At 22.0% G+C, this 22,192-nt stretch overlaps 5 protein-coding genes across 5 annotated transcripts; 1 reads left to right on the top strand and 4 right to left on the bottom strand. All coding sequences in view use genetic code 6, as the record gives it.

Moving 5' to 3' along the window:
• Positions 1-737: 737 nt before the first annotated feature.
• TTHERM_01092460 (PH domain protein) lies at positions 738-6,675 on the bottom strand (the record flags this gene model as incomplete). The annotated part of the gene is made up of 19 exons (XM_001025453.3): positions 738-1,085; positions 1,443-1,598; positions 1,654-1,798; positions 1,852-1,943; positions 2,000-2,050; positions 2,108-2,293; positions 2,350-2,421; positions 2,477-2,686; positions 2,750-3,083; positions 3,158-3,627; positions 3,688-3,816; positions 3,874-3,934; positions 4,139-4,293; positions 4,610-4,880; positions 5,161-5,464; positions 5,850-6,159; positions 6,341-6,401; positions 6,497-6,561; positions 6,625-6,675. The coding sequence occupies 19 exons, from the start codon at positions 6,673-6,675 to the stop codon at positions 738-740; spliced, it is 3,471 nt and encodes a 1,156-aa protein (XP_001025453.2).
• Positions 6,676-8,090: 1,415 nt separating this feature from the next.
• Positions 8,091-11,935, bottom strand: TTHERM_01092450 (hypothetical protein; the record flags this gene model as incomplete). Its single annotated transcript, XM_001025452.2, has 3 exons — positions 8,091-11,213; positions 11,377-11,697; positions 11,750-11,935. 3 exons carry the CDS (start codon positions 11,933-11,935, stop codon positions 8,091-8,093), a joined length of 3,630 nt encoding a protein of 1,209 aa, XP_001025452.2.
• A 1,149-nt stretch (positions 11,936-13,084) lies between these two features.
• On the bottom strand, positions 13,085-15,002 carry TTHERM_01092440 (hypothetical protein; the record flags this gene model as incomplete). The annotated part of the gene is made up of 3 exons (XM_001025451.2): positions 13,085-14,041; positions 14,205-14,534; positions 14,607-15,002. 3 exons carry the CDS (start codon positions 15,000-15,002, stop codon positions 13,085-13,087), a joined length of 1,683 nt encoding a protein of 560 aa, XP_001025451.2.
• Positions 15,003-17,787: 2,785 nt separating this feature from the next.
• TTHERM_01092430 (dual specificity phosphatase domain protein) lies at positions 17,788-19,379 on the bottom strand (the record flags this gene model as incomplete). The annotated part of the gene is made up of 2 exons (XM_001025450.2): positions 17,788-17,899; positions 18,070-19,379. The coding sequence occupies 2 exons, from the start codon at positions 19,377-19,379 to the stop codon at positions 17,788-17,790; spliced, it is 1,422 nt and encodes a 473-aa protein (XP_001025450.2).
• Positions 19,380-21,126: 1,747 nt separating this feature from the next.
• Positions 21,127-21,534, top strand: TTHERM_01092420 (transmembrane protein, putative; the record flags this gene model as incomplete). The annotated part of the gene is made up of 2 exons (XM_001025449.1): positions 21,127-21,294; positions 21,421-21,534. The coding sequence occupies 2 exons, from the start codon at positions 21,127-21,129 to the stop codon at positions 21,532-21,534; spliced, it is 282 nt and encodes a 93-aa protein (XP_001025449.1).
• Between the last annotated feature and the right edge of the window lie 658 nt (positions 21,535-22,192).

Raw genomic sequence — 22,192 nt, 5'->3', positions numbered from 1 at the left:
ATTAAATATTATGAATTTTATAATTATTTGCAAATTAAAATATAATTAAGCGTTTTCTTTTTTAATCAACTGATAAATAATAAATTAATAAATAAACATTGTTTGTTTGATATTTTTTAGTTCAATTTTTATTAATACATTTTATTTCTCGTAAAATTTGTATTAATTTAAGTATCAGTAAAACTCTATTTAACTTAAATACCTTACAAAAAAATAAAATGATTAATCTAAGTATTACTTTTTTTAGATTAAATCTATCTTAAAGTAAGCGATTACTTAAAACAAACAAAAAATATTTATCTTAATAAAAATACTTGCTTAAAATAAAAATATCTTTACCATTTAATTTCATTTAGTTTAATTTTAAAATCAGATAAAGTGTTTGTTTGGACTATATTAATAATACATTTTTAAACAATCAGATAAACTTTTGGTTAATATTTAAGCATTATTTGTTTGAAGTCTTAAATTAAAAATTTACGAAAGAAAGATAGGCTAGTTGATTTAAATAAAATTTTAAAGAAGGCGGAGGGAGAGTGAATCTTTTTTAAGATTATTTAATAAAATAAACATGAGAATAAAATTATGAAGAGAAAAATAAAATTTGAAGCTATAAAATACATATTTGGATATATATATAAATGTAATTAAAATGATAATTGAATTAATGAGAGAATAAAAATTAAATTAGTGATTGCTATTAAGTGTATTAATTAGTTATTATAAATATAAAGTATTCAATTTTTAGAAACTCCAAAGAATGATAGGAACTTAGTCCAGCATCCACAAGATGGAGCCATCCTTATTTACCCATGACTTTTAAATTTGGGACTTTCTGAAAGTTCTAGTGCTCTATTGTTCTTGTTAGAAATAGGAAAATCTAACTATGTATTTTACTTCACTAAACTTATTCTATTTTTTGATTCTCTATTTTGAGTACTTAAAGTTCTTGATAATTCTTCTTTACGTAATCTTTCCTTTTCTTCTTGTTTTTTCTTTTTCTCTTCCAATTTTTATTTAACTCTTTGAGCTCTTCTGATAGCATCGTAGTCTTTGAATAGTAGTGCCTTACCTTAACCAGTTTTCTAATTTAAAAAATTTTTAATTTAAAATAAAAATTAAGTCTCATCAATTAAGTAGTCATAAAAACAAACATATTTTTTTAAATTAAAAATCTAAAAAATTAAAATTAATTTTAAATAAACATTCAAAGAACACCGTAATTCATCAATTAATATAAAATTGAATACTCTAGTGAGGAATTCATTTTTTTAAAAATTTATCTTAAAATTATGGTATTATTTGTACACAATTCGTACAATCATATTGAGGAATTAAGGTACCTTTAAATCTAAATCAAAGATTCAAACTTTAATTTAAATTAAATTTTAATTTATTTTTGTAAATAAATTAAATTTGTAAAATTAATTTGAATGAATTACTTAAGCTTCAAATTTTAGCTCTTCTTCTATGTTGTAGTTATGAATTTTATTCAATTCTCTACGCAGAGTTTTAACCCACAATGTCATTTCTTCCAGATTTTCAGCTTTCAATTTATATGATTTACCCTTTTTTCCAGATTTTTTATCTTCAAGATTCTAATTTAAATTAAGATCAATTTTAATTACAATATTTGGAATAATTTTGTTTTACGAGTTAAAATGAACAGCTTTCTTCTTTTTCTTTGATATCTTCTACTCCTGAAAGTTCAATTTTATTTTAGACTTCTTGTGCTCTTTCAGATAAGTACCAAAAGAGAACTCCATTTCTTATTCTAAAATATCTCTTTTCATAGAAGCTAAAAATATTTTGAAAAAATTAAATTAATTAAAAATAATAAATTGAAATTACTTGCTATTCAAGCTCTTCTTTAATAGATATCCTTCTTCTATGAATTCCCTAGGTTTTTGATCATCTAGAGTGCTTCTTCTACTCATGTAGCTCTTTAAATTATAAAAAATTTTTAATAATATGTAAATTCAAATCATTTATATTATACATCTTTTCTTGGAATAACATCTTAATGCAACTGTTCTTGAGTGGCATCTCCCTTTTAATTTGTAAATTTATTTAATTTAGCTCATTTTAAAATTTATTTATTCTTTACATCGTTCATAGTTAAACTTAGGGATATTGTTTTACGTTTTTTTAACTCACCATCTATTGAGTCTGCTGTTTCTATCTCCATCGAGTCTCTTTACATCTGTTACTCCACTCCCAAAACATTTATACGCATGTCAATTTCTTACTCTTCTACTTCTTAAGCATGCTCTTTATTGTAGAGTTGGAGTGTCTAGTTTTATATGTAATTTATGATTAATTCTTATTAATTTAATTTAAATTTAATACATCTTGACAAAACTGAATCATATCGTTTCTTGTTTCTTTGTCCAAGTCTTTTCTAAGTTCCAAAATGGTTTTCTAATTTTAATTTATTGTTAATAAAAGATAAAACCACAAAATGAATATTTTTTACGACAGTTTTAAAGGTGAATGCAGGCCCAAAGCAAACTCTCAAATTTCTACAGTTTTTCTAAATTTTAATTTCAGAATCTTCTGTGATAAAATCAATCATTTCTTAAAATGGTTTTAAGCTAGTCTTTAAGCTAGAATCAGTTAAAAAGGTACTAAATTCTTCTTCAAGTAATTTTTGATCATCTTCCAACTTCTCGACAAAGTCATCAATCTATTAAAAAAAAAAAAAAATTAAAAAATTGAATATAAAATAAGGAGTGATGTGATTGATTACTTGCTCTTTTTTAGCTTTTGGGCAACTCAAAATCATGCATTAGAAATAATAGAGGATAAGCTAGTCTAGAATTTATTTCCAAGCTTTACGTTAAAAGCGATCATGGAAAATTTTGATTGATTTAATTCTGCTTTCAACAAATTATTAAAGAGTGTCGCCGAGCTTGATTTCAAGAAATGCCTTTTTGCTAAAGTAGGTTGGTAATTCATCAAGAATGTAATTTTCTACTTTGTTGTAAGCGTTATTTGATAAATTAATAAACGATTTAGCAATTAAACTTTTATTGTAAGCTTTCTCAATATCTTCTTCTTTGATTCCTTTGATTGAAATAAGTCTAATTAATTATAAAAAATAAATTTAGTTTCTTCAAGCAAATAAATTTTAATTTTGAATAGAATTTTTAATTACCTATTGTAATATTTATTGCTACTGTCATTAAAATTGAGTGTGTTATTGCAGATACAAATCAATTAGTTGATGGAAAAATCCATTTCATCAATCATGTTTTAAACTCCTTGTAAGTAATATTGTATTAATTGTGATCCGTAGAATCCGAATTATTTTACTAATTCTTAGCAAGAGCAAATAGCATAACTAAAATCTAGTCCTTCATTTATTATTTTAAACAAATCAACATAAGTTGTGCTTGTAAGAATTTCTTTTTCTTTAATAGCTCTATCTAACTCTTCCTAAAGACTATTTTTCCTTTCATATTCTAGTATTCCATCTATGATTCCTTCTGCAGCTTCTATACTTCTATTAGTATGAATTCTAATTAAAGTGTTAAGACCATGTTCAATTCTATCATCGTTGATAAATTTTTTTAGATCTTCCTGGTATTTGCTAATCCAAGTTGACAATTTTAGAAGTGAAACACCCTATTTAAATAAATTATAAAAAGCCCTTTAAATAAAAACTCCATTAAATTAAAATATTACATCAAATGTGGAAAACCTTTCTTCCCAGAACTCTTTCAGAAGGTTGCAAATATGTTCATGCAAGTAATCAGTATATTCTTTAATTAAATCTTCTCTTTTAGGTTGCTTGGCCAAGCATGCATTCATTACCTATTGAATAAAATAATAAATTAAATTTCTTTAAAGAAACTTAATTAATTTACTTACATCTAACATCTCTGTGGCTAACAATTAAAGAAAATTTAGAAATATATCTAAATCTTATATTCTATTTTATTTATTTTAATAATTTTTAACACACTTAAATATATTAACATTTATTCAATTAAATCATTTAACTGTTAGGAAAACAAACATTCTAACAAATAAAATTTTATCTATCAAACTGGTTTAATTAATTAATTAATTATTTTCAAAAATGATTTCAAATAAATAATTAAAAACAAAATTATTAAAATTTTATAATATTTACTTTTCATCTTCAGTTAACTCTTTTCCAAGAGCTGTTGATTTAAATTTTAAAATATCGGCATCTATTTTTTCTCTCAAACCCTTTCTTCTCTCTATAAAACTTGTATGATTGTCATATTCTTTTAAAATTCCATCTATATTCTTCTTGATTTTAAGCTATTTTTATATTTATTTAATTATTTTTAATAAAACATTGTAAGAAAAATTAAATGAATGATCAAAAAATTCATACATTTTTTTTTTAATTTGTTTTTTTATTTTATGAAAAAATATTGAATTAAATTGTTAAATTTTAAAAATTTTTTGTAAACAAACCTAAGAATTTCTTTCATTTTTAATAAATTTCTAATTAATTTTTTAGCTTACTGCTTTTATAAATTCAAATTTTTAATTTATATCCGAAATCCCAAAAACAAAATAAATTTTTAATCTTAAAATTAAATTATTTCTAATAAAGCTAAATTTGAATTACATTTCCTTTATTGAGTTCTTTGATAGTTTTTATTGAAGTTTTTAATTTAGAGACCCATGTTATTCTTTCAACTGCTGTTTCAGCCATTAAATGATATAATCTATCGCCCATATTAATTGAGAAAGTAAAACCTTTCTCCTTTGATTTGCTCATATCTTTATCAAAGACTTCAATACACTAATTCATTTTTAAACCTTTTTTTGGTTTTCCTATATTTTCCTTGCTTTCAATCTTAAATTAGTATAAAGTATCTAATTCCATCCATGGAGGCCTATCATAAGTTAAATAAATAAATAAATAATTTTTTTTTATATTCTCAAAATAGATTAAATAGATTCATTTTAAAATAAATGTGCCAAAATTTAATATTAAACATTTATTGGTTGATTAGTTGAGAAGCTATTTGTTTTATTTGTTAAAAGAAAGCTTTATGATAAATCTAATTTTTTCCCTAAAAAATCAATTTATTTTTATAGTTTTTGTTATTTTAAAATATATTAAAATAAATTATCTTTTTAATTAAATCTATAAAAAGATTCATTATTTATTACAAGTCAGTTTCTTATAGAATCTCTTCATCAAAATATTCAGAGCTAAGAGGCTTAGCAGAAATCAAGATAAACCATCTCTTCATGAAATATTTTACTTTTCCTTTAGAACGCTTGTGTAAAAAGCCACAAAGTATTCTATTTTGATATTTAGGGCTTTCTGGATTAATGTGGTCTATTAGACCGCACTTTTGAATTAAGTAATTGTTATCTATTTCTAAATCCAAGTTAGATTTGCTGCCCATTCTTGCTGAGTCAGGACTCTTAGATTCCGATCCAGAGTTATTTGAATCTAGATTTGATACTCCTATTTATTAATTAAAAATAATTTATCAATTAAACTTGATTTTTTTGTCTAAAATATAAATTTAGTATTATGATTAAAATAAATTAAGTTTAATTGTTGAACGTAAATTAGAAACCAAAATTAGATTCTAAACGTTTTTTTCGATAATAATTTGTTTTTATAAATGTTTAGTTTAATCTAATGAAATGTTTATTCTATTTCATATTTTATCAATTTGCCTTAAAAGTTTGTGCACTATTACTAACTCCTGCATTCTTATTAGATTTAATTACCATAAATCTAAAAATATCTTTAAAAATTGTAGATTTATTTAGTGCTTAAAACTTGCTGGATAATATGAATATTCAATATTTAATTGCTATAATAATAATTTTCTATCTATTACTGTCTTTTTATACGCAAATAGAAGATAATGATCTCTCTGAAAAGGTCTTCCAACTTTTTCTTGGAGAGACAATACTGCTTCTTTAACTATTTGTAAGAGGTTCAAGAGGTTTTTGCATGTTTGGATACTTTTTCTAAAGCCACTTCTTTATAATCATTAAATTTCTGGACCACTATGCTCTCAATTAGCTTGTCTTTGGCTTTAAATCAAAATTTCTCTCTGGATAAATAATGCTAAAAATGCGATCACCATCATAATGAATATCCTATATCTTTGCTATATCAATATGTCCTTTTGGCTTTGGATCTTTCTATAAATATAATAAATATTAATTAGTACTAAATTCTTCATTATAGTTTGCTTTAAAATTTTATTTAGAACTTTATCTTTATCAAAATTCGCTTAAATGGTGATAAAACCTAATCCATTATGATAGTCACCAACTATCTCTAAAATATATTTCATATAATTAACTTAATAACTCCTTTTACCTCATTTTCAAAATACGCTAGGGAATAGCTCTTTTCTCCATTTGCTGCTATAACAAAGTACCTATTTTATAAAATGTATCTTCAATTTCAACAAAGATCAACTCTATTAGCCTAAACAATTTATTAATTTGCTTAATAACATGCTTGATTTATTACCTTTTTTACCATCCACCTAGAAAGTTTGGAGATTTCTTCTTAAGCCAACCCTTAAAATTTTTAGCCTTTTTATGATAATTATAGGAGAAAGGGTTTTAATAAATGCTTTTATAAGATAATTAAGTTACATCTTCTATCTCTTATGGTAATATATCTTCAATCCTAAAAAACAAAGCCATTTATAATAAATATGAATGATTTGCGCAATTTAGCTATTTTTTTTAATGTGCTTATTTTAATTGTTTCTGATTATATTGAATTAATTAATTATTTAACTATTTAGTTTGCTTGTTTGTTTGATTGCTCTAGTCAACTGTAAAATTAATTAAGTGATTGATTACTTTTTACCCTATTATTAATATTTATAATGATATCAAAAGATAAGTAGTGAGTGATCAAAAATACTCCTTAAAGTTTTCACTTAAACATAAAAATTGTTCTTCATAGCACTTAATTAAATATGCATAAAATTAGAATAGTGTTTTGCATGCAGATAACATACTATTTGATTTACACTTATTGATCGATTCTTGCTATCCCTAAATTAAGTAAGTAAAGGAAACTAGTAAACAAATTAATCACCAAAATCACTCGTAAAAGATTTGTTACTCTTAACATTTATAAAAGTATACTAAGTACATTCATATGTCTTCAATCTTAATTCTTTTTGTATCTTACTAAGATATTCCCCTAAAAAACTAACTGGTACCATTTTTATAGAATTATTTTTTAAACAATATATTATAGTTAAATTTTTAATATAAATAAATAATCATTTTATATGTTAAATAAAATTAAAAATATTTTTGTTTAAAATATTTATTAAAAATTAATTTTTTATTCAAACTAAATAATTATTTTACAAAAAATTTGTCAATTTCAAATTAAAATGTGCAAGTTCAGCTTATTTTGAGCATTTTATCCAATTAATTATTCTTTGCCAACGATAAATTTACTTGAAAATTAATAAAGATTAAGGAAAAATTCATTTTAAGATTTTATCCTACTAAAAATTAAATAAAAGAAATAATATTTATTGAAAATTAATGATTTTCAAAATTATTATAGAAAAAAATCAATTTATTTTTTTTGAAATTAAATTATTAAAAAAATAACAAAATTGATAAAATGTTAATGAAATCAAGATAAGCAAATTAAAATAGATAGAAATATTTTAATATTTACAAAAATTAATTTTTATTTTTATTAAATTTGTTAAATTAAAAATTTTTTTATTAAATTTATTGCTATCATATAAATAGTAACAAAATATGTATGTTAAGTTTATGAAGGTTAGAACTTTACAAATATTCTTTTCCAACTGATTAAAGCTTAAATAAATAAACTATTTTATCCTTAACAATTAATGATTTTACTTAAGTATATAATCTGATTTTAAATTTATTTTTATATAAATATACATATACAATAATCAACTAACTAATTATTTTATTTAAAATTGATACCAATCTAAATTTTGTTACTTTAATCATGTCATGACCAAATGACCAATATCTATAATTTAATGTATGTATTATATATAAATTATCTTCTATAATAAATATAATGGCTGGTTTGTTGGTCATTCTTTCCTTCATTTTGTATCTAAGACTGATCCTAAATAACTCAATGTTTTTTGTGTGGTTTATACTTATTGAGTTTATTCTGCAGTTCCAGCAGAAAGGTTTGAATTTTTTGTCTTTTCAGTTAAATCTAAATTGTACTATTATATCAATTAGCTTGATGTTGTACATTTTTTCTAATTTTCATTTTAATCGTTATTTATATTGTTTTATGGATCGTTCACAATACTTGGAATAAATACACTTAATACTCTTTCTCCAAAGTATTGACTATTTGTTGGTTAATTATTTTATTATTCATCTGTGTCTTCATTATCTACTTATTCATTCATTCTAGTAAGGTTGTTTTAGTTAGTATTTTAATTTTCCACTTAAACTTGATTTTGTGCCTATAAGTAATATTAAACAGCTTTGTTAATATCTGAAAAGATCTAGCTGGTTATAGGAATTGCTTATTAAACTTTATTATCCTAATTATTCGGTTCATTTGGAAAACCATATGCAGAGCCAAATCCATTTATAAGTACACTTGTAGAAGGATTTTATTAATTAAGATTAACTTTACTTTGTTATAAATAAGTATAATTTCCAAAATTATAATCATCTTAAACTTTACTTTATACTTAACTTTCATACTACTTTGCATTGTTATCTTATCTTACCTAGCTGCTAGTAGGAAATTGTTGCTAAATTTAACTTTTCGTTAGGGAAATTTATACTTAATCTTGCTTGCTTAGCTAAGCGGGTAAATTAAATGCTGGACTAAAACCATTAATCAAGACACTGGTAGAGGGATATTATGAATTTAAATTAGTTTAAATTTATTGTGAAGTGATTTGGTTTGTTTAATTGTTTTCTTAATTTTAGTTCTACGTTTAAATTTGATATTAAGGATTATTAAAATTTTAAATTACTTAGCTACTAGAAGGAACTTATTTTTAAATTTAACTTTTCACTTCTGATTTAATTTAATCAGGTTCGTTTTATTGATTAGTTAAATTATATGTTGGGCTGATCAAAGCATTTGTAGAAGTATTTTATTAACTTTGATTAACATTTTTTAATTATGAAAAGTTTTGATTTTCTGAATCATTTCCTTTATTTTCTTAATTTTATAGCTAAAGATGATATTAATGAGTGTTCAAATCTTACATAACCTGGCTGCTAGAAGGTAATTACTATTAAATTTAACTTTTCACTTAAGATTAACTTATTTAATCAGGCTTGATTAACTGATTGGTTAAATTATATGCTTATCCGAAACCATTAATCAATACACTGGTAGAAGCATTTTATTAGTTTAGATTAGCATTATTTTTTTATGAAATAGTTAGATTTTCTTAATTATTGTTGCCTTTTTCTTGATCTTAAAGCTAAAGATTATATTAATTAGTGTTAAAATTTTACATAACCTGGCTGCTAGAAGGTAATTACTATTAAATTTAACTTTTCACTTAAGATTAACTTATTTAATCAGGCTTGCTTAACTGATTGTTTAAATTATATGCTTGTCCGAAACCATTAATCAATACACTGGTTGAAGTAATTTATTAGTTTATATTAACATTATTTTTTTATTAAATAGTTAGATTTTCTTAATTATTGTTGCCTTTTTCTTGATCTTAAAGCTAAAGATTATATTTATGAGTGTCAAAATTTTACATAACCTGGCTACTAGAAGGCAATTACTACTAAGTGTTTAAATTATATGCTTGTCCGAAACCATTAATCAATACACTGGTTGAATTAATTTATTAGTTTATATTAGGATTATTTTTTTATTAAATAGTTAGATTTTCTTAATTATTGTTGCCTTTTTCTTGATCTTAAAGTTAAAGATTATATTTATGAGTGTCAAAATTTTACATAACCTGGCTACTAGAAGGCAATTACTACTATGTTTAACTTATTTAATCAGGTTTGCTTAACTGATTTGTAAAATTATATGCTTATCCGAAACCATTAATCAATACACTGGTAGAATTATTTTATTAGTTTAGATTCGCATTATTTTTTTATGAAATAGTTAGATTTTCTTAATTATTGTTGCCTTTTTCTTGATCTTAAAGCTAAAGATGATATTAATGAGTATTAAAATTTTACATAACCTAGCTACTAGAAGGTAATTACTACTAAGTTTAACTTTTCACTTAAGCTTAAATTTAATCAGGCTTGCTTACCTGATTGGTTAAATTAAATGCTTGTCCGAAACCATTAATCAATACACTGGTAGAAGTAATTTATTAGTTTTGATTAGCATTATTTTATTATGATACGATTTGATTTTCTTAATTGTCATTATTACCTTTTTCTTAATTTTCAATTTAAAAGTTATATTAATTAGCATTAATATCTTATGCTACCAAACTGCTTGAAGGTATTTGTTGCTAAATTTAATTTTTTATCAATGAACCTTATATTTAATCATTTTTATTTAGCTCATTGATTATATAATCAGGTTTGCCTTAGTTTTTAGCTAAAGCACTATTAATAGCTATTTATTAATTCTGGTTAACTTAATTTTATTATGAAATGAATTGATTTACTTAATTATTGTTTTGTTGCTCTTGATTTTCAGGCTAATGATTTTAAATAGTATTATTACCTAACATTAACTCATTGTTAGAAGTAAATGGTAGCTAAATTAAATTTTTTACTACATCGCTTTTATTTTAATTATCAGTATTTTACTTTTTAGTTACATTAACATTTGGACTAAGATCTATAGCTAAAGTTTATTAATAGTTTTATGAATTATCATTATCATAAATTATTTGGTTGTAAGGTTATTAATTTATTTAACCTTCTAGCATTTATATGTTTATATCAGTGGGTTGAACATCATTTTAGATATTTGTTTCATTTTCTCTTTATAAGAAGTTATAATCCATTTAGTTAATAAGTTAGCTCATGGATTAATCTCTTAATTGTAACTTTTTTATTTCTGATATACTTTCTAAAAATTATTTTTAGCTCTTACTATTAACTATTTAAATTAAATGCCTTAAATCTATATCATCTGAGTCAGAAAGTCTAGCTATCAGTATTTATCTAATCAAAACATTGTCAGAAATCATTTTTTGTTATTAATTTGAGAATTATTAAATTATATCAAATAATCTTTTCTCGAATTCCTTTTTATTTAATTAATGAAAATAATTTAAAACAGATTTTATAAATAAATTAGTGAATTAATGAATAAGTAAAAAATTGAGTGAGTAGATAGATAGGTAAAATTAATTTTTGGTTTGGTTATATTAAATTAAATTCTCTATATTAGTAAAAATAATAACATACCTTAAAAAGTTTTTCTCTAAATTCTTCACTTTAGTCTTAAACACTTTTTGATTAAGTTTCTTATTAAATGTATTCTAAAACATTTTCTTGAAATCTGTTATCTTTTAAGTGTTTCAGAAAATCTTTATAAAATTTATCCATCGACTAAACTAACTTTCTTAAATATTCTACATCTAAAGCAATTAAAATAACTTTGAATTAAAGTTATGTTTGAAGTTTATCATAATCTTTGCATAACTTCTCTACTTCTTTTATATTCACACCATTATCAATCTTATCTCTATGCTTTATTTAGAGATTGGAATACCCTATATAAGCTTCCTTTTATTTTATAAAAAAAACTTAAAATGGCAATATGAAATTTAATAAATACACGCTTAGCCCTCTCTATATCTTCTTCTTTACATTTATTTTTTTTCAACAAATTTTCGATTTGATCTTTTATGTTCAATTCTAAATCTTTTTGGACACATTAATAGTAGTTCTTAAAATTTATTTCAGGTTATTTATCTTTTATTTCTTAGTCTTTTTTTTTTTTAGACGACCCAGCGCAACCCATTTAGCTAAATTTATTTAATAAAGTAGATATCTATCTATTATCTTTTGAATTAGATCTTATTCAGTATTATTATTTTTGTAATTTTTTTGATTGATTTATTAATTTAGATTTAACGAAACACAATCAAAAAAACAAGCAAATAAGCCAAAAAGCAAAATAATTAATTCTTTTAATTGATGTAACAAAAAAAGATCTAAAAGGGATATAGATCAATATAAATTGATAAAGATATTTTCATATATTTAAAAAAAGTCTCCAAATTCAAATTTATAAATTTATTTTTATGTCCTTAAGATTTATTTAATTTTTTCATTAAAATCTTTATACTAGTTATAACAGACAATTAATTAACTCTTTGATTTTCAATCCACTAATTATTAAAAATAATACAATAATTTTAACTATGCTATTTAAAGTTATTTCTAAGTTAAAAATTAAAAAATTCTTATTTACATAATTAATTTCAACTACTGTCTTATATTCTCCAAATAAAATAATGAGGGGAGAAAGCATTTAATTTTTTATTTTTTACCTTATTCAAATATCACTCATTTATGTAAAATAACTAAAACTTTTTAATTTATTTATGCAATTTTTTATTCCTGGGTGAAGTAAAAATATTTGATTTTGAATAATTTTTTAGGTCTGGAATTAATTTACATTTATTTTTTAATATTAATACTTCAGATGAGGAATTTTGAATATAAGATATTCTTCCATTCCATCCATATATTTAAGGATACTAAATAAATATTTCCATTTTTAAGTCATTTACAAATTAATATTCAAACAAACTGTTTGCTTATCTATTTATTTTTGAAAAAATTTATTCTTGAAAATTAAGAAAAAATAAGATATTGCAACATAGAAAAACAAACATTGTTTTATAATAAAAATGATTATTTTATTTAAAGAATCAAAAACTTTATTTCTCTTTTTAAAATTTTTCTCATATATTAAATTTTAATCTCTATTTTTGTCACTTTCATAATTTTTAGTAAGGAAAGTTAGTTAGTTTGTTAGTTAGTTAGTAATAAATCAAATTAAATTAAATTAATTTCTTATTATTTAATTAAAAGAGTAACTCAATTAATTAGTTAGTATTTTACCATAGTTTAAATTAAAATACGATATTTAGCAATGAATTAATCAATTTTATTCTAATGCATTTCCTAAATAATTTAAAATATCTTAACGACTTTATAATTAATGAGTGGAGTTTTTAGGTTTATTTTAAAAGGTTTAAACTTTTTACTGGATATCTACATCTAAGTTGTATTATAAAATCAACTAGCAAGCTGTTAAGTTTTAATTTGAATCTTTTTGATCACTTTGATTATTATTTTATTAAATTTAATTCCTAATTATATTATTTTATGTGAAGAGCTAGGTGTTTGGCACCATTTTGCTAACTATTTTTTCTCCAAAGTATGTATTATCAATTGACTAATTAATATCTTATTCATTTGTATCTTCATTATCTTCTTAGTTAGGAAGTTTATTTTAACTTGAATTGTATTTTGTATTTAACATTGATCCTATCTTGTAATTTCCTTATTATTAAAATCCTATTTAACTACTTGAAAACTATTATTTATCCTAAAATTTGCTTGATGATTAAAATTCATAGTTCATATTTCTCATAGTTTGAGCTACATGACTGCTAGAAGGATAGGCTTTTTAATCTTAAGTGTCTTGGTATGTATATGTTAAGCCAAATTAATTAATGAGAGTACTACTTGAAGGTAAAATATTGCTTTATTGCTATTTTTGATTCTAAAATTAGGATTTGGAACTATATTATTAGTATGATACAACATCTGCCTTTTAATTTCTTTCAAAATTGTAATAATTTTCTTTTTATAAAATTATCTAGCTTTCAGAAAAAGATTATTCTTTTAATAGTTATGAAATATAAGTGATAGTTTCTTACTATCCTTAAGCCTCTTTATTAATCATTTAAACTAACTATCTTAAATCAATATCGTCAGAATCTTAAAGTCTAGCTTTTAGAATTTGATGAATCAAAGCCTTATCTGATATCATTTTTTTCCCTGTTTTATCTGAGAATTTTTAAATCTCCCCAGCTAGCTTTTTCTTAAATTCCTTTTCGTTTAATAAATAAATTATGATAAACTTTAAATTGCTTTGAAAAATAAATGAAAATAAAATAAATATGTAAAATCTAATTAAATTTTGTAAGATGAAAATTTAATTAAATTAATTTTGTTTTTTTGTTTGCTTGTTAATAACCAAATTATAAATTTACATCAAATAGTTTTTCTTTTTCTTTACTATCGCATTGACTCAAATCTTTAACACCAAGCTATTTAGTTTGATTTTCAATATGTTCCAAAATATTTTTGTAGACATTATTAACCTTGAAGAATTATATATATTCTTTATACAAATTCTCAATGTACTAAACTAACTTTTACAAATATTCAATATCAAAGAGAATCATAAAAACTTTAATATCGAAAAATGTCTGCTAATTGTCATAATTCTTGCATTTTTCTTCTAATTTTTACATATCTACTTCTTCTTCCTTTATTTTATCTTGATAAGTATCCATTTCTTTATATAAAACAAGTGATTCCTTTTATTATTTATAAACAATCTTAAGAATACAAATTAAAATAAATTAATAGATTAATAAATTAATAAATACCTTTTAAGCTTTCTTTATATCATTCTCCTTAATGTTATTTTACTTTAAAAGGCTAATAATTTTTTAATTTATGGAGTATTATGATTATTTTTGAATGTCTTAATAGTAATTCTTTTCAGATTCATCAAGTTCTAGATTAGCATTGTTTTATGTAGCATTTTAATTCGTTTATGTTTTGTTTTTCAAATTTTATTTATTTTGTGTTGCGTCTTTGTCCTTATTGTTAGCTTCATGTGTATTTTAAAGATTAACTTTTTATTGCACGTCATCCTAATTGTTTCCAGGTGTACTTTTCTAAGTTTTCTCGTTTTCGTTGCTACTCTGCGCATAAAGCTATTATTTGTTTTCTTGCAATTTATGATCTTTTGATATTTTTTTGCTACTACCACATCCCATTTTAGTAAAAAGTGGTTTGAATTTGATAGATATTTCTCTTTTTATTAATTTTTTTTTTGAGGATTTTTTATATTTATAATATTTGTGGAATCTATCTATCAATCAATAACAAATTTCAATTAATAAAAAATAAATTTTTTTCTTTAGAATCTTTGATTAGAACTTAATAAGGAGGTATGAATATGAATTAATTATACGATGATTAATTGCTAATATAAATTTCATTTTTAAAAATTTACATCCTTCTTTAAAATATTTTTAATAAAATTTTTAAAAATTAAAAAAAATAATAATTTCCTTTTATTGATATTCATTCATTCATTCATTCATTCATTCATAATACTCATGATTAACTAAATAATATAAAAATAAAATAAATTTGAAGTAATTAATTACAAAAAGGATAAAAAAATCAAATTATTTAAATCAAATAAAATCACTTAAATATTTCAATAAAAATATTTTAGTGAATTTCTTAAATAAAATCAATTAAATTTATTAGCATAATTCATATTTTATTAAATAAAACTAAATTATTTTATTAAATTATTCAAATGTTAATATTTTTTCCACTTTTTATTTTTTAATTTCTTAAAAATACCTACAAAATTTTTGGTTCAGTAATAATATCTCTTAATTTAAATAGTAAAAATATTATCTCTTCTTTTAAGGAGCTGATATTTTAAAAGAAATTACCATAAAAAAAATACTCGATATAATTAACAGAAATTACTCTTAATTAAATATCTCAAGAGATGTACTTATGAGAAAGTTTTAAATATTTTGTATCAAAAATCGAATTTTAATTAGATCTAATTCATTATTTTTGTTTTAAATTAATCAAATTTTTATTAAAAAATAAATAAAAAGTTTTAAAACATTTATTTAATATTTTTTTTGATAATTAGTTACTATAATTAACAATTATTTAAATGATGAGTTTTATTCAAGTTTAATTAATTATAAAGGAATAAGGCTAGCATTAGATAAATGAGATTTAAAATTATTGCTTGAAAAATACATGATTTAAATCAAATTATTAAAAGAGGACTCCAGAATATGGTTATAAATACTAATTAATAGATTAATTTTCCATATATTTTCAAATATTTTATGAACGAGATATATCTTCATCTTATAATTTAAAATCTGTATTTATAGTTAGTGTTTCAATTTTGAAACAAATTTTAATTAATAAAATTAACGAAGACTTTTATCAAAAATAACGAAAAATAAAGATATTATTTGCTATCCGTTAGATTTTATCGTTATTATAACATTTCAAATAATAATATCATCACAAAATTTTGAAATAGTTTTTAAGAATTAATATTAAATTATTAAATGCTCAAATTAAAATTACCATTGCTGATATTTACTGAAAACTCAAGTAGTAAATAAGTTAAATAAAAATTTATTCATATTTATATTTTATTTTTAAGTCTTTGGTTATAATATACATAACATCTAACAAGGAAATTTTTAATTTCTGCATTATATATACATTAATTAATTAATAAATTTATTTTTTATGGAAAATTTAAAGGCTTTTTTTGGTAAAAAAATATTTAAAGTAAGAACTTGCTGCATCAATTTAAAATAGCTTCCATTTTATTTTCTTTTCAAACTTTTATTAAGTTTTATTCATTTTAAATATAAAAAGTTAGAAATACTTGTGTTGTCTATATTATTAATTAGTTGATCCTCTTGATCTTTCATTTGGTACTATATATTTTAGAACATCATCGCTTTCTTTACTGTCTACCTAAAGAGATTCAAATTATCCCTTAGTTATTTAGAATAAATTTTAGAAAATAAATTAGGAAATTTTTAGTTTAGGCTAACAAATATTCTAAATTTCTACAACTTCAGGATTGACAAGTAAAAGTATGACTAAAGAATTAGGAAAATCATATAAAAGTAAAATATTATGGTGATGGCTAGTGTAGAGTAATAGAAAGCATTTGATATATTTTACGAAGTTGTCTAATTTCCATAATTTACTAAGTAAGTATGAGATTATTGCATTGAAATAGAAGAAAGGAGATATAATATTGAAAGAGTTACTGAAGTTAATTCGATTTTATTCAAGTGTATCGATTAAAACGGCATCAATACTATAATTAAAACTGCATAAACTGATAAAAACCCTAGATAAAGAATAATAGCTAAAATTGACTGATTGAATAGGATTTAAAGGAGAATAATCAATACATTAGATAGTAAAACTTTTACAAATTACCAGTAGAAGAACTTTCTTTTATATTCATCAAAAAGAAATCCGAGCATTCTTATCACTCTCAGATTTTCTAGCTTTTATCTTTGAAAATACATTAATAGAAATATCGCTATTGGATTAATAATAATATAGAATAGAATTGAAATTAATCCTAACAATTTTATGCGATCAGTCATTTGGCTATGACATTCATATGAGAGATCAAGATAAACATAGCTAGTTTGTTTTGTTAATTGAATACATTTAAGCGATTAGAGCGAATATAAAAGAATCGAAGGTTAGAATACAAACAAAACTAGATAACAATAACAATGAATTGTTAGGTATATTAGATTAAATATTTTTTATGTTTGTCTTAGCATTAGTAAAGCAAATATCAAAAACATGCAAACACTTATAATCAATGGAGAATAGCTTGAGAATTATAATTTTAGTAGACCTATGCTATCTGTTTCTGGAAAAATGTTTTTTAAAAAGCAATCATAAGATGTATTGCCTTATCCTTGAAATGGGTTTAAGAAGGAAAAAATTTAGCTATCAAAAGATTCATTTTGCTTGTTAAAATCGATAAAATAATACGCGGAGAGATAAATCTAAAAGTTGAATAAAAGGATTTTTATGTAGACTGTAGCTTAGGATTATCTGAGGAAGCTTGTTCCTATGTAAACAATTTAAAGTTTTTAAAGGTATTTTCTTAGAATTTAGCTTTTCATTCGTTTAAAGTTGCTCACCAAAGCAAAAATAAAAACAATAAGTTAAAAGCACAAAGAAAATGTAAAATAAATGGTATTTCTAGGAATAGAATTACATTTAATACATTGAAATTACCCTGTTCCTCCATACGATTCACCCCAAACTGAACCATCTAAATCACAAGCTAAACATTAATCTCCCTTATATCCTTCCTTGCATAAGGAATTACCAATACCTATTCTATTTTCACTTTCACAGTTAGAAGGATTTAAGTTACATTGGTAAATTGAACTTTCATCTTCTACTAATTCGTTTCTCCAATACCCATTCACTAGAAACGTTAAATTAGAGTAGCAGCTTGAGTAATAATTTGGGTTGCAAGTCAAGCATGAGTAATTAGTTTTGTATAAAAATTGACCTAAATTGCAGTACTGACATTGCTAGAATATTTATTCCTAGCTTATTGAAGTTAGCTGCTGCATGCCTGCTTTGCATTAAGATGAAACCTCAAAACAACCTGGAGTATAAAAAGAGCTTTAAAAAAAATCAAACCTTATTAATTGGTTTGAGCTTTAGCAATCTAAATTAGGCACATAAGTAACAACTAAATAAGGATAATTGACTTCAGGTACTGAGAATGGAGAAAAGTACTATTGGTAATTTTGTGTAAGGTAACTATAGACATTTCCGAAAGACAGCTAAGGCGAATACTAAGTAAAATTTATGCTGTTTAATCTCAATTTTATAATATAAACAATTCCATACATCAACTTAGCTTATAAGCTGAGAGTATTTTTAGAATTAAAATCAGTCTAAAGAGTATAATTGATTTCTTTTATATAGAGAGGTGTGTTTTGTAATTGTTAATTATATTCAAAAATATTTTCTATTTAAAAAATTTCACAAGAAATTTGATCTCTGTCTTGAGCATATGGAGGACAAAAATAAGCATTTGGCGAAGTTATGCTTGCAGTGTTGTTAATATATTAAGAATTTAATATGTTAGATTCTCGTAAAACTGTAAATAAAACACCTCCAACTTTGCTTTTATTATTGATAAAAGTGCAATTAGTAGCATTTACTTAATACATATATAAGGCACCTCCGAAATTTCCACTAGAACATGAATCAAAAGTAGTGTTATATAATGTCACAAGTGGAGCTACTTGCTTCAGATAAATGCTTCCTCCATCTTATATAGCTTTGTTTCTATAGAAGTAACTATTCCTAATATATATCTTTGAATTTTACCAGTCGAAAGATGTAAGAAATCTAATATTCTTATTTTCTAAATCGATATTCATTTAGGTAATCAAAATATATCCTTTACTGGATTTTGAAATTAATATTAAAGTTCTTTATTCTTTTTCAAGCTAAATTTGAGACTAATCATCTTCAATCGTTTTATTAACTTCGCTGTAGTTATTATTACCCTTAGGTAACATTTTATATCCATTTATAATATTGCGAGTAGGTATTTCAAATTAAGAAAAGGTTAAATAGCCTTCATTAGCTTGTATGTCTACTTGAAATAATGGCAATTTAGACTGAAATATACTTAATGAATCTGATTCTAAATTGGATATGCCGAAGGAATTAATACTGCCAAGAATAAAAATTGGCTTTAAGCATGCTAAATTTTGGAGTTAAATTGATTATATTTTACATTCTTAGCACTTATTTAGAGTTGAATTCAAAATACCAATATTCGAATTCACATTTATTAGGCTAATTTTACTTATCTCTAATTTAGTAGCATTACCACAAATGCTAATAAAAGTCTAGTTTTAATTCTATTCAAAAAGTATGTCTACATTTTCAGCAGTAAAATTTAATTATATGCTTGAAGCTTCACATATTTACAAAGCTTAAGTGATAGTTGTGTTATTTAGATTGATATTTAAAACAAGTTTGTTTATTTAGTCCAAGTTTAAGACATTTTATCTGGAGATATATTTTATACCTTAACTAATTAATAGCTACTCAAGCTAGCTAACTTGGCAAAAACATATTTTGAATTCAAGCATAATTTATATAAATAAAAATCCGTATAAAATTAAACAACAAAGAGAATTATGAACTTTAGAAGCAATCTACATTTTTGAGGTAGAATAAAATAAAATTAGAATCTTTGTAACTTTGATATTTCTTTGAATTATTGATTAATTTATTAGCCAAATAATTTGCAAAATAATCTAAATTCAGAAAACTAAACAGCAAAAATTAATTAAATTTAATCACAAATGATTAATAATATAAAAAGTTAATAGATAATATTTTTTAGAACTTAACTTGCAAAAAGAATTTTTGTATTTAATAAAATAAACAATTTTCTTTTTTTGTGAAAGATAAATTATAATAATCTAATTCGATACCGAATTACTTAATAAAAAAAATATAATTTAATTTAAGTAAAGCCAGCTTAATTTCTTATTCAATATTACAAAGTATACAAATCATACTAAATTATACAATATATATACTTTAGATTCTTATAAATTAAGAATTTTGGTTATCATCTTTTTTTTATGGCAAACCTGAATACATGCTCTTTTTGGTGATATATGACCTTTAGTGTATATATATATATAATATTATTCGCCGTAAATAATAATTTTATGAATAATTTCTTTTAAATTTTATAAAACTAATTAATCAAATTAATATTTAAAAAAATAATTTAATCTGATAAATTTAATTTCTTACTTTAATTGAATTTAATTCATTCTTATCATATAAATAAAATAAAATAATTAAAAAATTTACTTTGCTTATAATACAGAAATGCGTTTTTAATGCAATTAAAAATAAATTTATTACTTAAAATCATCAGGCAGGCAGTCAAGGCAACGAACAATTTTTTAATTTTTTTAGCTTTAAAATTGAAGTAATTCTAAAATGGAAAATAATTTTTAAAAAATTAATTTATAAATTTAGATGCTTTTTAATCTAAAATAAAATTATTTTTCGAATTTTTTATTCCTCATTTAAATAGGTTTATTGATTTAATGTTTGGTTATGAGTTAAATACATAAAGATTAATTGATTAATTCATTCAATTATTATATATCAATAGAGTTCTGATATTTATTATAAATTTATCAAGTACTAATAAGGATATAGTGGAATATAACAAAATTATTTGTACACAATATTTATTAAAATCGACAATAAGTTAGCATAATAAATTAGATGAGTTTTTGGAGTAAATTAGATAAGATTTTAACTAGAGTTGAAGAAAAGGGTTTCAGAGCAGCAAATAAAATGCATTAATATGCCGTCAATGGACTTATTTTGGGATTCTTATATGGAACATATACATTATTTAGAGATTACAACGATTTCTTCATAGATGCAAGAGTAATTGATTTGTTTATTAAAAAACAATTAAAACATATAACTAAAATGATTCTTAAATTATGGATATTTATTTGTTATTTAATGTTGAAATATTTTTAACCCCTTTCTATTAAAATATATAATCAGGAAATTACCCCAGAATCATTAGGTCCCCTCCCTGAACCAGTAAGTGATGAATAAATAAATGCTACTTCTTCAACTAAGCTAAACAATAATTTAGGCGGATCTAGAAAATTCTGATTTATAGATAAAAATTAGTTTAAGTAATAAAAACAAATAAAATAATAAAATAAACTTAAATAAAATTAATATTATTTTGCATTCTAATTTATATAATTAATATTTTGCTTTAAAATCTTTCAACTTCCTTTATATTTTAAGATGCTAAAATATATTTATTTCCTTGATCTTTTTAATTAGTGTTTTGATAAATATTGATATTTGTTTTATTTTAAATAAATTTAAATTGTAATATTATATTTAATTGATTGATTGATTTCTTTCTTCACATAAAAGCTAATTTGAAAATTAAAAAAATAAAATAAAATTATTGCTTTGATCAAAATATTTCAAGATTTTCTTTCTAGATTTTTAATTGTTATTTATTTATTTTAAATATTATTTTCTTTCAAAAGTTTATTTAATTTGTATTTACTTTTATTCAAGTTATGAATCATTTTTAGTATTTTGTTTTATTTTCTGTTGCTTTTGTTTGTTTTTTTGTGTGGTTTAGTTAGCTTCTATTTTATGTATTTAATTTCTAATATTTCTTCATATTTTGTTTTTATATTTTTTCTTTTTGTATTTATATTTATTTAATTTGTTAGTTTGTTTCTTTTTTTTAGATGAGTCTTCAAGTTCTGATCTATATTTTAAAAAATACTTTTTATATATGTGG

This window comes from Tetrahymena thermophila (genome assembly GCF_000189635.1).
Source record: "Tetrahymena thermophila SB210 genomic scaffold scf_8254241, whole genome shotgun sequence".
In the NCBI taxonomy this organism is placed as follows: Eukaryota; Ciliophora; class Oligohymenophorea; order Hymenostomatida; family Tetrahymenidae; genus Tetrahymena; species Tetrahymena thermophila.
Note: the sequence above shows the minus strand (reverse complement) of the source record. Positions and strands in the feature narration are given on the sequence as shown.